This window comes from Maylandia zebra, linkage group LG16, assembly GCF_041146795.1.
Source record: "Maylandia zebra isolate NMK-2024a linkage group LG16, Mzebra_GT3a, whole genome shotgun sequence".
Lineage (NCBI taxonomy): Eukaryota > Metazoa > Chordata > Actinopteri > Cichliformes > Cichlidae > Maylandia > Maylandia zebra.
The window spans coordinates 22,709,917-22,727,936 of record NC_135182.1 but is presented as its reverse complement, the minus strand read 5'-3'; the positions used below and the strand labels follow the sequence as shown (position 1 = coordinate 22,727,936).

The 18,020-nt window shown below is 41.7% G+C and overlaps 1 protein-coding gene across 1 annotated transcript in view; it reads left to right on the top strand.

The window, feature by feature from the left end:
* The window catches only part of myo10l3 (myosin X, like 3), a 78,034-nt gene that overhangs the window by 15,432 nt on the left and 44,582 nt on the right, over positions 1-18,020 (top strand). The window contains exon 2 of the mRNA XM_014408260.4: positions 16,125-16,223. Within this exon, the coding sequence (XP_014263746.3) occupies positions 16,125-16,223 (99 nt within the window). The remainder of the gene's footprint in view (positions 1-16,124; positions 16,224-18,020) is intronic.

The window sequence follows — 18,020 nt, the reverse complement described above, 5'->3', positions numbered from 1 at the left end:
CAATTGTAGTGTATTGGCTGTATTAGATTGAATAAATGTTTCCATTAATTTCTGAGGAATTCTACAGTAAATTTGGATTAAACTTGGCACACAGGTACAGTAGGTGTCCCAGAGGAGGGATGTGTTGAAAGTTGTACATCAACTACTCAGGATGATTTTTAATGAATTTTTGAAAATTGACATAATTCTACTATATTGGCCGACTGCATTGGATACAAGTACCCATTAATTTCTGAGGAATTCTACAGTAAATCTGGCTGAAACCTGGCACACAGGTACAGTAGGTGTCCCAGAGGGGGGATGTGTTGAAAGTTGTACATCAACTACTCAGGATGATTTTTAATGAATTTTTGAAAATTGACATAATTGTAGTGTATTGGCCGACTGCATTGGATACAAGTACCCATTAATTTCTGAGGAATTCTACAGTAAATCTGGCTGAAACCTGGCACACAGGTACAGTAGGTGTCCCAGAGGGGGGATGTGTTGAAAGTTGTACATCAACTACTCAGGATGATTTTTCATGAATTTTTGAAAATTGACATAATTGTAGTGTATTGGCCGACTGCATTGAATACAAGTACCCTTTAATTTCTGAGGAATTCTACAGTAAATCTGGATGAAACTTGGCACACAGGTACAGTAGGTGTCCCAGAGGGGGGATGTGTTGAAAGTTGTACATCAACTACTCAGGATGATTTTTAATGAATTTTTGAAAATTGACATAATTGTAGTGTATTGGCCGACTGCATTGGATACAAGTACCCATTAATTTCTGAGGAATTCTACAGTAAATCTGGCTGAAACCTGGCACACAGGTACAGTAGGTGTCCCAGAGGGGGGATGTGTTGAAAGTTGTACATCAACTACTCAGGATGATTTTTAATGAATTTTTGAAAATTGACATAATTAAATTGTATTGGCTGACTGCATTGGATACAAGTACCCTTTAATTTCTGAGGAATTCTACAGTAAATCTGGCTGAAACCTGGCACACAGGTACAGTAGGTGTCCCAGAGGGGGGATGTGTTGAAAGTTGTACATCAACTACTCAGGATGATTTTTAATGAATTTTTGAAAATTGACATAATTGTAGTGTATTGGCCGACTGCATTGAATACAAGTACCCTTTAATTTCTGAGGAATTCTACAGTAAATCTGGATGAAACTTGGCACACAGGTACAGTAGGTGTCCCAGAGGGGGGATGTGTTAAAAGTTGTACATCAACTACTCAGGATGATTTTTCATGAATTTTTGAAAATTGACATAATTGTAGTGTATTGGCCGACTGCATTGAATACAAGTACCCTTTAATTTCTGAGGAATTCTACAGTAAATCTGGATGAAACTTGGCACACAGGTACAGTAGGTGTCCCAGAGGGGGGATGTGTTGAAAGTTGTACATCAACTACTCAGGATGATTTTTCATGAATTTTTGAAAATTGACACAATTGTAGTGTATTGGCCGACTGCATTGGATACAAGTACCCATTAATTTCTGAGGAATTCTACAGTAAATCTGGCTGAAACCTGGCACACAGGTACAGTAAGTGTCCCAGAGGGGGGATGTGTTGAAAGTTGTACATCAACTACTCAGGATGATTTTTAATGAATTTTTGAAAATTGACATAATTCTATTGTATTGACTGTATTGAATTGAATATAAGTTTCCTTTAATTTCTGAGGAATTCTACAGTAAATCTGGATGAAAATTGGCACACAGGTACAGTAGGTGTCCCAGAGGAGGGATGTGTTGAAAGTTGTACATCAACTACTCAGGATGATTTTTAATGAATTTCTGAAAATTGATGCAATTGTAGTGCATTGGCTGTATTAGATTGAATAAATCTTTCCATTAATTTCTGAGGAATTCTACAGTAAATCTGGATGAAACTTGGCACACAGGTACAGTAGGTGTCCCAGAGGGGGGATGTGTTGAAAGTTGGACATCAACTACTCAGGATGATTTTTAATGAATTTTTGAAAATTGACATAATTCTACTGTATTGGCCGACTGCATTGGATACAAGTACCCTTAAATTTCTGAGGAATTCTACAGTAAATCTGGATGAAACCTGGCACACAGGTACAGTAGGTGTCCCAGAGGGGGGATGTGTTGAAAGTTGTACATCAACTACTCAGGATGATTTTTAATGAATTTTGGAAAATTGACATAATTCTATTGTATTGACTGTATTGCATTGAATACAAGTACCCTTTAATTTCTGAGGAATTCTACAGTAAATCTGGATGAAAATTGGCACACAGGTACAGTAGGTGTCCCAGAGGGGGATGTGTTGAAAGTTGGACCTCAACTATTCAGGATGACTTTTAATGAATTTTTGAAATAAACATAATTGTAGTGCATTGACTGTATTGCACTGAATATGAGTTTACTGTGATTTCTGAGTAATATTACAGTAAATCTGGGTAAAAACTGGCCCAGAGGTAAAGTAGGTGTCCGAGAAGAGGATTGTGTTGAAAGCTTGGCATCAACTTTTAAGAATGATTTTTAATGAATTTTTGAATATGCAACCAGACTGTCACGATGGCTGTATTGGGCTGTTCCATTGTAATTTGTGTGCGCGCGTGCGTGTGACTGTTCACGCGCGTGCATGTGTGCGCGAGTCTAGGCTTTCAATCAGGATATAAAGCGAAAAGGCGCTACCGTAAAGACTGGTGTAAAAGCGCAAGGAAATTTATGCGGCGGATAGGAGGCGGCTGGCTTGACCGCGGCTCACAAATGACGGCTCACTTTACCGCGGTTTATTATGATGTATTCTGCGGTCTTTGTGATCCTTTATCAGCCGCTCATGTGTCCTATACCTCTACAGGATGGAGCCAGAGTGGCAACCTCACTGTCCACAGAAGCCTCTTAGTCATACAAATGTCTGCCCTGACAAAAACTACTACAGCTTCTCAGGGAAACCTGTGTGTAGCTTTAATTAGAGGCTACACAATGCAACTCTCAATGCAGTGACTGCTGAGCTGGATGTGTCATCTGCCAATCAGTCCAGAGAGCAGCACACTCTGATGTAGGTGAAAGCCAGGCTGGCTTTAGGTCTGATTTGTCATGCCCCTCTGACTCAGAGGAGGGCACACACACTCACAGAGAAGACAGATGGAGTACAGGGGAGTGAATCTCCTCCCATCCTCTACCTCCCTATCAGCCATGCCCCTCAGTGATGCTGTGACTCACAGAAGTTTCAGCATGCAGGAGGTGCTCCATACACTTTTCTTTGCAAAGGCAGGTTTAATGCTGATTGGACAATTATCGATGCATTTCTATTTTTCACTGACTTCAGTCATACAATAATAAATTCAGCAGCTTCGAGTGTAGCTTTCAATAATTTGCTGCACACACCGACTGTGTAGCGAGCAGATGGAGGAGAGCTGGATTTTGACTCATAATCTGCTTTTATTACAGTGATATGCTGCGAAGAGGAAGGTTATTATTTCAGCTCAGTTTTAATCTGGTTTGTGTCCGTTGACCTTTACCAACAGAGCAAGACATCCTGTAGTATTTGCTCCAAATAGGTGTATGTTTTTTGGGGTAGGTTATATTTCATTCTACTTGATTTGTTAGGTTGTCTTTGGACTTGACTGCATTCATTTGCAGTGTTTTAAAATTTTAAGCTAAAATACATATTGGTTTGACTTCGTTGTACTTACTGCTGCTTTTTTTACTGTTAAAATTAAACTGAGTCTCTGTAACAGACCACTAATGGACAACAACAGCATAAAAATATATATTTATCTCTACCTGCTGTTTCACATCTCCGGTCTGAGCTGTGTTAGAGGGAATGACTGACCTGTCCTGGTTTTCAAGTGAATTTCGGTGTCATGGAAAGATGCCAGGGTCTTGAACTCCACAGTGCCACAGCTTGGATTTAATTAAGCAGGAATTCTGGAAGTGAATTAAGATAAGGATTAAACTCAACTCTATAAACAAGTGCACCAGGATAAATCATATGGATGTGTCTTTGCTGTGAATGTCGTGGTTGTATAAAGCTGGAACTGTGTAGATAGGAGCACATCTTTTTTAACCTTTTGCATCACAAAACGCTGTAACAGATCATGCATTAAAGAAATATGCACGTTTACCAATTTGCCAGTTACTAATCTAGAATCGGCTTTTCCTCATAGGCCACTGTTTGTTAAGGTGGAGACGTTGACAAGGGTTAGAAATCATGGTGGACTGAGAGGAGTGGTCATGGGTGTGCTCATCCTGATGGCCCATCCTGTCCACCATAAAACCTTCAGCACTGTCCTTTACCCCACACCCAATACGTTATTCTAATGGAAGTGACCCAACAAAAACACACAAGTATCGAAGGGTGTTTTTTTATACTGCAAGGCTGCTGGATTTGGCAGACTTTATATTCACATTTTGTTTTTTCAGACATACGAGAAACTCCCTGCCCACGTCACACCCAAATTTGGATGAATCAGAGCTTCCATTATGAAATTAATTTTGTTTATTTAGCTTTATCCACAATATCTGCTAATTTTAACCGTTTTTCCAGTGAAAAGTTTTATGCAAGAATCCATTTCATATAGCGTATATGAGAAACATTGTTGTGCCTTTGGGCCTCTTCCTTCCTGGCTATTAATTTGCCAGGTAATATGAGCATTATCTATACCTTTGTGCGACCTCCCTTTGTATGTGTGAGCTCCCACACGCACTTTAGATACTTGATACCTTTGTAGAACATCCTGAATCCCAGCTATTTTCTAAACTTGGTAATCAGTTTCTTTATAGCAGCAGCTGCTACACACTGTAAACCCAAGCAAGGAGGACCTTTCCACACCCATTAACCCCTTCATTGCATTACACACCAAATTCCTTCCACTTAAAGATACTCTGACAGAGGGAATCCCAAATACCCAGCCTTGACCTCCCAAATTCCTGGTCACGGCTGCATGTCATCCATCCTGTAGAGCTGCGGTTGCAAGGCTTTAGGTTTCACACCGTCACCGCTGACCCCTTCACCCTCAGACACATTCTTCCCATCCTAAAAACGTCCCTCGTAGCTCTACGTGTCGCTTATGTCTGGATCTCTGAAGTCGGGGCCGTGGATCGGTATCCGAGGCTGCATTCTGTGGTGAAATGGGTAACGTGAGAAAGGCAAACCTGCCGTAGTAGTAGGTGGACTATTTTCCCCCCTTTGGCGACAGACACTTTTCTGCCCAGTTGTCACTTCCTCCAGCTGCCACTTTAAAGAGCCGAGAATCATTGCTCCCATGCAGCTGGCTGATGGAGTAAGGAAAGAGCCAGGAAGTACAGTTAGGATGTGAAGAAGGAAGGAAGGAAATGTAATGGGACCAGCATTCCTTTTTTTCTTCTAAGCGGTTGTTTTCATTTGTAATTAAAATTGAAGTGCTTATTGTCTGCATTGTCACATCAAATTAGGGGATTTTCAAACAAGGCTCTTTAGAGTTTCGGAGCTGCGGTGAATTAACGGGGCCGGTTGTTTATGATCACAAAGAGGAAGGTATTATTAAGGCAGCGGTTTGAGTGTGCGACAGCAGAACTCCTGCAGCTTTGGAACAATCTGGAGGTGGTTTAATCCACCACAAGAGCACAGAAGCTAATTACCAGCAGCCATTGTCTGACCATGCACCAGAAAACATGGATAATCCGTTCTTATCATGTTACAGATTTGCAGCGTCAGGATTTCGAGACCACAGCTTATTCAACGATTTCCTGAATTTTCCGTTTTAACGTGAAATAAATTGGAGTCAGCGCTCTGCAATATTCTGACCCGATCCCTTCCTAACTCTTTAGCTTGTGTTTGCATTTCTTGTGAGTCTAGCAGTAACCTGACCCCCGTCTATCAGTGCGCTGACCATCACACAGGGAACTCAGCGCTGTGATAACCTCCTGCTGACGCCATGCTGTTGACTTTAGTTTTATCCGCTATGTCACCGAGCTCTTCAGACAAAGCCGTCTGTGTTTGTGGAAATAAAAGGAAAACATATCTCCATCTTTCCACAGTTTCTTTACCAGTGACAAATAACACTGCACGGAATCGTCTCTTCCTGTCTGTTAGCTCCTGATGATGGACGAACTGTTGCTGCGTGGAGTCTCTCGTGGTCTTGGTTGCCTGTAAACCTGAAAGAAATAGTTACCACTCTCACATCTTTACAATCTATATGAAGCTTCTTCTATGTGATGTTCTGTGCACACGTGTTTCTGAACTTAAGCTGCTTTAATACCACAGGAACTTCCACACAGCTTTAGTAACTATTGGAGGTGCCATCATGGTTCATCAGAACTTGGTTTGGAGGATCTTTTTTGTCCTATAGAGTAGATATTTCCTTAGTGATGTAGGCGATTGGTCCAAACCAGTGTGTATGTTGATACAGCCACCATTTGAATGCAGCACAGGGAGCACTGTTAAAATATCCATGCATATAAACAGCAGCGCTTAACACTGTTCAGGCTTTACTGACACTATGCTGCCTACACAGTGAGAAAAAATGAAGTCGAATTACAAAAAAGTAAAGAACAGCAACAGGAGGTGACGGTGCATTATTAGGTACTGGTGATGCAAATGGAAAAACGCTACCAAGGTTGGGTTCCCAGGACATCCCCAGTGGGTAGTCCTACTTCTATAGATGTGATTGGTGACAATCTTATCATCTAACTCTTTGCAAATTAGCAAATCCCCAAATTAAAAACAAACAAAGCTTCACTCAAGCTATTCCTTTAACAGCTGACCTTCAACCCACTTGACTCAAATCCATCCTCCATGATTAGAGACCTCTCACTCAGTTGAGGCACTACACATGAAAAATCACTTGTAATCTTCTCTCCAACGCCCATCCTTCCTGCCGCCCTCCCTGTGTGTGTGCATCAGGGCCGTTCTGGGTGTGCTGTTCTCTGAAATATTAATCACATCAGGGCACTTGGGCAAGTAAGTCGGTGATGACAGAGAACACTCTCAAACTATTATATGCCAAATCTGCTGAAAAGATACAGTCATACTGATCTATGTACTTTCTTTATTCAATGATAAAACATTCTCTGATGGAAGTAAGTGACTGGCTGAAAGGCTGCAGGGTTTAACTTTGGACCTGGACCCCTTTCTTGAATGGCAGAGCCTCTTGGTCTCTCCCTTCTTTCTTGCCTGCTTACTAATAATCCTGTCGAATAAATGCGAAACAATGCCGCCCAAAAAATCTAACACTCATCCATCCATTCTTTTTTTTTTTTTCACTTAGCAGGGACCAAGTTGTACTACAAGTTGGACCAGTTAACCCTACACAGGACAGGCCCTGTCTGGCTTCTTACCCAGGGTCATTTTGTCAAGGGGAGACCCTACCACGGGTCGGTCCTGGGATCACTTGGACATACAAACCCCTCCACTGACCACAAATATAGCTGTATCAGTTGTGTCTTGCATGGGTAAAAAGAAGGTCCTGGTTCTTACTGTTTATTAGTTGCACTGATTTTCTTGGGTAGCCTCCAGAAAGATGTCATATATGTAAATGTCCCAGACTGTTATTTTCACATCTCAGTGGCGTCTTTCTGTCACCAGCGATGTTTCTGAATGATGGGTTGTTGACATTGTAGGCTGACTGGATGTCTGTGCCTGGGCTGCTCATGTTACTGGTGTGGTATCTGCGTTTAGTTTAAAGTGTCAGGCATGCAGTCCCTTCTGTCATTCATATCTCAAAATGATTTTCAGTACATCTCCGTGAGGTAAAGGTGGACGACTCAAATCCAAAGACAAATCAGATTTGTGTGCAGGATTTGAGATTTTTACACAGACAAAATTAAAGATTATTGTCGCTTTCCCTCATGCAAAAAATTTTAAAAAAGTGTTTGTTGTCTTTCACCTTGACTGGCCGACCTGATGGACATAGTGAGATGGTAATGAGTGTCGCTTAAATCCCCTGGGTTCCAAGGTTTCGTCTGGCAGCTTAATAACAGCCAACCTGTGATTTACTGCTCCCAGTCCAGATGTTGACTTTCCTTTTTTAGTCCCCTATGATTACGCTGCACAGAGTCAGCCTATTATGGGATGGAGTATGCGTGTTTCTAAGCTACACCATCCTGTGAGTTTAGGTTAAACACATTGCAACTACCATATGTGAATATAGCCTGAGGTGAATTTTTTTTTTTTTTAAAAACAGTAAAATTTGTTGATTCTCGTGAAGCGATTAATGCTATAGCTGTAATTCCAGGACTAATTACAGGGGTGAGCACCCTGTAGAGTTCGAGTACACATCCCACTCTGCATGAGCCTAGCTTGCCGTGGTGTGAAGAGCCTGACTGGAGAAAACAGCACAGCATGGCACAATCCACAGTCATGACATGTTAGCTTTCCCATCCACTCTAAGTGTGTTTTATTATAAGTGTGTGTGTGTGTGGTTAGAGGCCCGGGGCTTTTTGTAGGATGATATGCTGAGAAGCTGAGACTAACATGAGGAGGAATGTCCCGTGTTTTTAGGACTCTCTGTGTGTTTATCTCTGCCACTTGAACGCACTGCTAAACATACTTCATCCCCCTGCTTTGTATAAGAAACACTCGCCACAATCCAAGGAGAGGTTTGAGCAGTTTCACTCATATTTGTTCTGGGATTTCTGATTGGAATCAGTCTGTGTGCTGTTGAAATGCTGCGCGACCAGTGGATCTAATAGTTTTGGCCAAAGTTTCTTCATCCTGACCTCCAGTCCTCCCTCTTTCCTGTTATAAATTATACATCTGACTATAACACACAAAATCCCTGTCTGCTCGTTTGCCCGCAAATTCCTCCAACACCATCAGGAGCTGAGCAACCAAGACTGGCACGCAAGTACATCTTAGCTCCCTGAAGGTTCTTATCTATATTATGATGCCATCATGTTGCTTAGCAACCACTTACCAACAGGTTAAAATGACCCATTTGTAGCGTTTATGCACCTCCTAATAGCATCGTATCATTTCAATGTCATGACAGTAGCATCTAATTTATAGCCACAAAACTTGAATTATGCATTATGTGCTGTGATGTCATCATGCTGCCTAGCAATCACCTAGCAGCTGACGAAAATCACAGACCAGACAATACCATAGCATGGGCGTGTACTGGTAAAAGTAAAATGTGCATTGTAAGCATGTGATGCAGTTCAAATAAAAGTTTAAGGGCATATTTCAAGAAGAAAAGTACAGAGAATGGTTGCACGTCACTAGTGACAATTTGGAGGTTAATTGCAGTTACAAGTTGTAAACTCAGATTAAAGGCAGCTTATTATTTTATTCTGAGTCTTTTATGTTTGTTGCTATCATATCATCAGCTCCTGCTGGATGGGTAACATTTGTTTTAAGGATAATGCTGCGGGAGTGTTTCATGAAGCTTTTCACAATTCATTACACAGGTGGTACTGTTTCTGCAGGCGCTAAATCAGCACCATTTTTAAAAGTGAAACAATATCCTTGCAGGTTTTTAGACTCAGGACATGTAAATAAATTCACTTGTGACAGAGGTTAAAACTGCATTTATTTTATTTGCTTACAGAGTCCTAACAGTGACTTTAACATCGACAGTATCACCAATGTGCAGCTTATCATTGCCAAATTGGATTTGATCAAACCATAAATAGCTTCAGTATGAAACACTCAAAATAATAAAATGCTGAAGATAGGAGAGTTTCTAGTAATCAGTGTGGACAGCATGAGCTACAAGGTCAATGGCAGCGTAACAGTAGCCGGGCTGCTTTGTAAGCTACCACTTTGCTTACCGTGCCCCACACGTCTCACACTCTCAAACACAACACTGACTGAGCAGCATTCCTCGAGTACCTCTGGGTTTCCTGCTGTGTGACCCCATAGCTATCAGACGAATAACAGAGGTATGCAGATGCCAGACGGGCGAGATGCTGGCATGTGGCTCGGTAGATATTCCAAGTCATCAAGCTTTGCTGGAAATCCAATCAAACCTGCAGTAATCACATCATTCGTTGCCTATTTGCCCCGTCCTGTAACCTATTCCATTGTGTGCACCCAGGATCAGGGCGCACGCTTTGATCAGCAGTGGAGTGAAAATATGTTTGCACAGGATAAGGAGGTAAAACGCGACACTGTGCCTGGAGTATGTGGCAGAGATTCAAGTGTTTCTCTTCTTTCTCTTTCGCTCCTGAAGACACAATTTGTTATTCAAATTCTCCTCAATACACTCATTAGCAACACAACAGATTAACGCTGTCAATGGATGACAGGGTGGTGCCCTCGAACCCCGCCTTTGCAGACAGTGTGTATCTGCTGACTGACAGATAAATGGACTACCAAACACACTTGGACACAAAAAAGACACACTCACTTAATCCTGCTTGTGCACACAGACTTGTGCATATTTGTTAGATTAATATTGTAACTCATCTCTTTCAGGTCCATCAAGTGTGATAATGATAATGGCTTGCACGACAGTGATAACAGACTACTGTTTGATTTCCATTTAGCTACGGATACTTCTCAAACAGTCCTTCTCAGTTAACAAAAACATTTTCCTCGGTGTAAAGCTTCTTCTGTTCAGGGTTTAGGCTGTTCTTCAGATTCAAGAACAACCAGCGACCCAACGCCCCCCACCCCACATCATCACAAACAGGGAAAGCCCTGTTCCCCAGGGGACTCCTCCTCCTCCATTAGCTAATTTCTGATCAGCTGCTGTCTCCATCATTAATTCATACGTCTTCTAGCACAGATGCTAGAGGTTGCTTTTAATCTTCTGATTTCTCCCCTCGGTCACACACCCTGCCCTCACCCCATGCTGGCTGGGGGTCGTAGGCTGTAACGTGTGCGGCAGGCAGACTGTGTAGTTGCAACGAGGTAACAAAGAAAGACGAAGACATAAAAGGCATGTGCCGAGACATGAATCCTTGGAAAATCTGTGCAACGGAGGATTTTTCCTTTGTGCTGCAACAACCGCTGCTGAAAAACCCTTGAATTAAATTACCTCCCTTTGAGTGAAGCTGTTCACAAGTAGATACATTTATTTTCACACACATTTACACACTAAACATGTTGTATAAATTAAAATAATTCTCAGGTATACTGTAATAAGGTAATAAATAAGTAGCGTCTTGTGTTTATGAGGGTAAAGAAACTGCAGTTAAGCATGGGCCTTGCTGTTTGTAGGATATACAGGAGACAGTGGTTTAACCTACTGGAAAGTCTTCTGCTCAAAAACCCAGAGGGAGCTTTGCCCAGTTTCCCCCTCCAGCTGCCTAGTCCTACTTATTAATCTCACCATCCACTTGGAAGACTCCCACTCATCCCACTCACCCGATGTTCAGGAGATACCATTACAACTCCTAAAATTTGGCTGTGCTCTGCTACAAAGTGATGTGCTGGTTTTTAAAAATATATATATTTTAATGGTTATAAACATCTATGTTTCAGCTGATATCCCAGCAAACCACCCACTCCTACAAATATGTTTACTTTTAGTTCTGAAAGGAAGAAAAAATTCTTTTTGAAAAGTTCGTTTCAATGATTCCAACATAAATAACTAATAACATATTTTCTGTTGAACAATTATTGCACTGGTTTCTGTGAAAGTGCACAGCATTAGCGTGCAAGTACCAATTTGCTGCTTGACCTTATTAAATGCTACAGATCCCGTCAATGCTCTGGACTGCACATCTGTCTGCACAGTGGTAGCGACACAACCTTGTGACTCTGTTTGTTATGCTAATGCAGTCTTAATCTCTGAGGTGTAAATGCAGCACTGGATTACACTTCTATCCATAAAAATGATGGAGAGAAATCTAAATGAGATTAATCGAGAGCTCAAGTTTTGTGTTGATTTTAAACAAGCATGATTGCAAACCAGATTGTTATTAGCGTTAATCGCCACATTAATTCTTTGAAAGGTGAAGTAGAAAAGGGAGAACGGAAACATATTCCTTTTAGTCGAATATGTTGCTGCTGCACATGTTCCACTGCTAACTTTATCCTCCTCCACATGTGAGCACAACAACAACTGATATGCTTGTCAGGATTCGAGCTGGAGGTTCTCAGGCATCGGTCCTACCTGCAGGGCAGCCGTTCGTTCACCATTCCCCAAAACCACTTTATGATCCAAGAAAGTAGCTTATCATAACTAATTGTTCAGCCGAGTCCAAGTCGGGCTGAGTTAATTAGCTTTCTCTTGTTCTCTCTGATAGGATCACCTGATACATGCCAGACGGCAGAGAAAGAGCCGTGGCACCTTGTACTGTGTATGACCTTAAATATTTAAGGGACATTCATTAGCAAATCCTTGAGCTGGATGTCTTTATACAAGCTGCTGAAACTTAAGCCTCCAGCTCCAGGATCACATCATTCAGCCTGAGTGGTCTCTGTGTCAAAAGGCATGATGGGAGGTTGGCGTGCAGCCTGTTTTGGTGGAGTCAGATTACTATTGTCAGCTGGTTCTGCCTCAGCAGTGCTACACATGCTGAGTGACGTGCAACATTAAGAATTTGAAATTAGCTTGAGCCGGAGATGTCATGGCAGCGTTTCTGCTTTGCTTTTTAATGGCGCTAATAAAACATCTGGTTACCAGAAGCAGAGGAGCCCGCTAACCGACTCTTCACACTTAATCCCACTTTGCTTCATCATCAAATGCACACTGTACTTTCCCATGATTACAAATAAAGATATGACTCTGTTTGTCTAGCTTGGAATGGGAAGCTGTGCAGCAGGAGGTAACTGAGGTCTGTGGGATTTAATACGAGCCGCTACCCGTGCTCCTTTGTGTCCCAGCTGGTCTTTGTTTGGGATATTTCCGCCTGGCTAACTGCTGAGGCCTCAGTCAGAGGTGATTGTCTTTGTCCTGACTTAGTGACAGAGCTCCTAAAGATGGAGAGGACGAGGGGGAGGAGTTTTGTTTAGACCATCTGTTGCTGCTTCTTAGACAATTCATCTTGACTTCATACCCTACGGCCTGAGACTCGCATACCAAAATGCAGACGAGTGTCCAATAGTGCCAATGTATATCACAGGCAGCCCTATTAATTTAAGTTTGCATATATTTAATACAATTCTACAGTTTTCTGCAGCTGGTGGCTTATATTTGGCTCCTCACATCACATAATAAGACATTTTTTGGAAGCTAAAGTAGTTAAAACAAGCTAACGTCTACTAGGGGTAACCCCAGTCTCTCCTATCTGAACTGAGCTTTTTCTGGTTGTGCATTAGAAGTTAGCAAGAGGGATTTCTGCCTATACAGCTTACTAGGAAGAACCCAGAACCTATTTAAATGATTTTCAAACCACATGTTTACTGATATAAACCGAGATGTCAAAGCTGGTCATCAGATGTCATCTTTATAGGGGAAAGAGTTAAGTTTGCAAGTCGGAACTATTATGGTGCAGGTGTTAGCTTTATTATTAAGTCAACTTCCTTTATGATTAGTTTTATTTTTTGTCTATAGTACATAAACAAAACAGCAATACGGTAGCACAGCACAGTATCTCATTGGGTTTTTTTTGCCCACCTTTGATTATAGTGTCTGGGAGAGATTTATCCAGAGTGCGAGTCACTCTTTACAGATGCTGGTGCAGCAGGCTGAGCTGTTATTAGCATCTTTATGGGCCACTTTGTCACTGATGCTTGGTTTACCATATACAGTCACATTTTTTTTATTTGAATTCCTAATTACTTTAATCTAAAAAAACTACGTGTGGTGGGCATGCAGCTGGTATGCAGTGGGTTTTTGTTCATGTGAGTGGAAAAACCTCTGAAACTGACTCAGCTGCTGAGCCACTCAAAACTTTCCTTCACTTTTTGTAGTGCTGAAATTTCTTTATTGAGGCAATACTGGAATGGGTGTGGAAATTTGCCATCTTATGAGCCATCACAGTCCTCTCCTTGTCACGGCTTGCCCCCTGTCTTATTCTGCTGTACATCTCATGCAATCTGTTTGTTACAAAATACTTTCGGCTCTTTTGTCGGCCTTACTGTTAATGTCAAGTCGTGACACGAGAAAGGAAAAAACCCCTATAAGATGACGAGAACTAGCAATATTCTGCTGAATTCCAGTTATGTAACTGAGGCTGATCTTCTTGAAATCTATAGAGCAAACACTTGTAATCCCTGCACTTGAGCAAACTCACGTGAATCAGCTTTTCCCTGAACAGGCCAGGCATGTAAGGCTGGTACCAGGCAGAAACTGGTGTGAAAGTCACCAGTCGTCTCTGTTAATGGGTGGCCACGTGTTGCAGGATACCTCTGTTATATTTCTGTCCTGATGTTTCTGTTTGTCTGCCTCTTTATTCAACACAATAGGAGGCAGGGCATTAAGAGCTGCTCGCACCCTTCCTCTTTCCCTTCTCTCTTCCCCTCTGCCTCCTCCTCCTCCTAATTTACACGACCCTCTTTTGTCCCACTCACTCCTTTCCCCCGTGGTTTAAGAGCCACATTTAGATGTGCTCCATTAGCTGACTGAAAGAAAAAAATCTGCGATGATGGAAGTGTTTCTTTTATTTTAGACTGACTTGCTTTGTCTAAGAAAGAGGCCTGAATCGAAAAATAAAGAAAACATCAGCAATCAGTCATCACACAAGCTGCTGAGGGACTTCATTTATTAGATTTTTTTTAGCGTCTCTGTGTCTCATCTTGTAAATGGAGAGTGGATAAAACAAAAGCATGTTGGTCTTGTGGCAAACACATCTGTGCTTCGTGGATGAAAGTGTGCACACACGTGGCAGCCTGTTGTTAATAGTTAATGTGGATTGATGTCTGGAAGTGGTGACCTTGTCTAAGGTTTCTTAGTGGAATCCATGCATATTGATCTCTTCACTTTGATCCTTTGTTGGTCACACACTTTATTTGCTGATGCTCGTTGCTTCTCTGGCCCCCCCACCGGTGGCACTTGTGATTATTAACCGTGTTCAGCTGTTAAAGCCAAGCTTATTACAAGAGGTTGCAACTTTTTGGGTTAAATTTTGTTAAAATCCACATCCTAGTCGTCTCCATCAACTAAAATGCTAAATGAGGAATTTTCTTTGAGATCGAGGACATTTTTCATACTGCTTTCATCTCTCCTTTGCAAAACTGCAAGTTTCAATTTGAGATTTTGGCTCTAATGAAACAATTAAGATTTTAATTACACAGAAAGTTGCTGGATTATTGTAAGCAATCAGACATGAAGGTGGTACCATCTGTCTTTCTGCAAAACTACATACTCCCGTTTACTATCAGACAAATGCGTATTTAGTCATGCAAAAAGATTTTTACTTTTTATTCCACAGGGTCAGACAGGCGACTGTTTGTTTTCATTTAGTACAGTCTTTCAAACAAAGCCAAATCTATAAATGTATCCGCCGGTGCTAAAGTGGCAAATGCTGTAAGGAAATGACAGTTTGCCTGAGCAATCAGCCTCAGATTCCTGTTATTGCTCCTAGTTACTCACATGCTAACAAACATGTCTGGGAAGGTCAGCGACTCCGTATGGATACGCAAACACTGGAAACTGGGCCGCTGGGATCAGATATTAGTGTCTGTCTGGAAGCGGCATCTGATAATGGCTAGAAGTGTGCTGCGATTTGCCCGACTGAAATATAGAAAACAAAGGAAGGATGATAGACATTTGAATCGATTGATATGCTAAAGTGGTAAATGCTCATTTGGGGTCATAGTCTTTTCCTTTATAAAGGAGACCAGGCACACTGAAAGCATTTTTGACAGTGTATATGACTGAGTGGTGTTTTGACTCTCTGGCACGGACTCATCATGCAGATCTGGTGAACAACTTCTTCGCTTCTAATCATAGTTTAATAAGAGACTAACTGTGTCCATCCAATCTTGGTGAAACAGTGGCTACAGTATGTGGCACATAATGGTAAGCAATTTTGAGGGGATAAAATGGAAAAAGACAGAGAGAAGAAAAGCAGAGAGGATAATTCTTACTTTTAGAGAAATTCTCTGCTCTTGCTCACCCAGCTCTTTTATAATATAGCTAAAAAGCCTGTGCGTGTGGGGAGTGGTGGTCGATCTTTGTCTTCCTTTGTTTCTGGTAATATGAAGAATAAGAACATCAATGGAATACTTAGTATCTGTAATGCAAATGTGTAAGACCTTTGTGTAAAGCGCATGACTCCAATGCAAGCCCAGTGTCCAGATGTTAAGGTTGTTGTGCTATTGTGTTGCAGGGGGCCCGTGTGTGGCTGAGACACAAAGAGCAGCTCCGCCCCTCTACTGTCAGCTCTTGTGATGATTCAACCCTCATCCTCACCACCGACTATGGGAAGGTAAGAAGACGTTCTTTTTCACTAGTCTTGTCCCTGATTCGTCACCTTGGCAGTATATCTGGAACATGAAGCTTTTATCGTTGGTTTAAGCATTCAGACTCTGTGTTTGCAAGTTTACGCTTAAACCAACATTATTCCTTTTAAAAATTAACAAAGCAAAGGCGCTGAGGTGCTCAGAGAGTATTTAAGTGTCCATAGCTGATTGTGTCCATTTAAAATCTCACCCTGGTTTTGTCGTGATCTGTGGAGGCAGACCGTGCGGCGGTGTGTGTGGTGGACCCAGGTGCGAACACAACGAGAGTAGACTGGAGCAAACTTAACTGAAAGCGAGCCTTTATTGTGGCTGGTGACAAGGAGTGCAGACAAGGCAGAAACGCAGTGACAAACTAAACTATGACTAAACTGAGAAAGTAAAACTAGGAAAAACTATGAAGACACAGGAAACCATAACTATGAATACTAAGACTGGCTGTGACAACATGGAGGGTGGGAACACAGACGACACGACACAGACTACATGAAACACAGAGACTAAATACACATGAGGGATGATCAGGGGAAGTGGCCACACATGGGAGCACAGCTGACACACATGAACCTAACGACAGGACAGGCGAAGTGACACTGAATACGCTGACAATGAATACAGATTTTCAAAGTAAAACATGGAGATTAGACATGACAAGAACTAAACATAACCACGCAGACATGACACATGAACCAGGGAGACTTAGTACAGGGGGAGATGACATAAATAACTAAGGAACAAAACTAAACTGCAATCTAGAAATTAACTAGGTGAACTAAGCTAGGTGCAAATGAATACAAAAGATACATGAAACTCAAATACTGGGTCGCTTGACCCAGGACCATGACAGGTTTCTGTTAACTCGTCCAGGGTCGTATAAAGTAAAAGGGGGAGGTTTGTTTCCCATTGTGTATATGTGGGAGACCTAATTGTTTGCACATATGTGTTTCATCTGAGGGCTCTGCAGCGGCATCAACATCTTTTGTAATAAAGTAAGAATGACAGGAATGGAGTCCAGCAATTCACTGGCCTCAGCTTATCTGTTTGGCAGTGCGTGGTGGTCTTTGTGTCTGGAGGAAATCCTGTTACAGAGGCAGAGAGAGAAACAGACACAGGGAAGCAGACACACACACACACACACACACACACACACACACACACACACACACACACACACACACAGAGGTGGAAGGTCAAAAATAATTTCTCATTCAAGTCTTTGTGAGTCAAAAACTGTAGATCAAAAGAAAGCTGTTTTATCTTGTGTTATATATCTGTACTTATATGCGCTTTGCCTTCAGAGGAGTCCTTCTAAAAAACGGACTTATAAAGTAGAGAGTAGGTTGCTAAATTGTAAGGAAGCTGCATTTTTTTTCATGCTCGTGCATTAACTGGTTAAAGGAGTACTTGCTTTATTGTCACTGAAACTTTGTGAAGCTCTGGAGTTTTTGTCAGGTGCCCATTTCCACTGGATGCACTGTTTTTATCTAAAAGAGTGCCCCTTTGTACATTGATGTTGTTAACTTTCACACTGTTATTAATATTGTGGCCACACAAAACCAGTATTGGCAGTCCTGTACTGGTTGCTTAGGGCTTATGACAGTTAGCCATGATATTCGATGTCATCCACCATCGTTGCAAAACATTTTGAGCTGCTGGCTCTGGGTCATTTTACATTACATTCAACATTAGAGCCACACTAGTCTATAACACAACAGCAGCTACACAAAGGGTGCTGTCAACGCAGCACAGCAACAACATATGTAAGT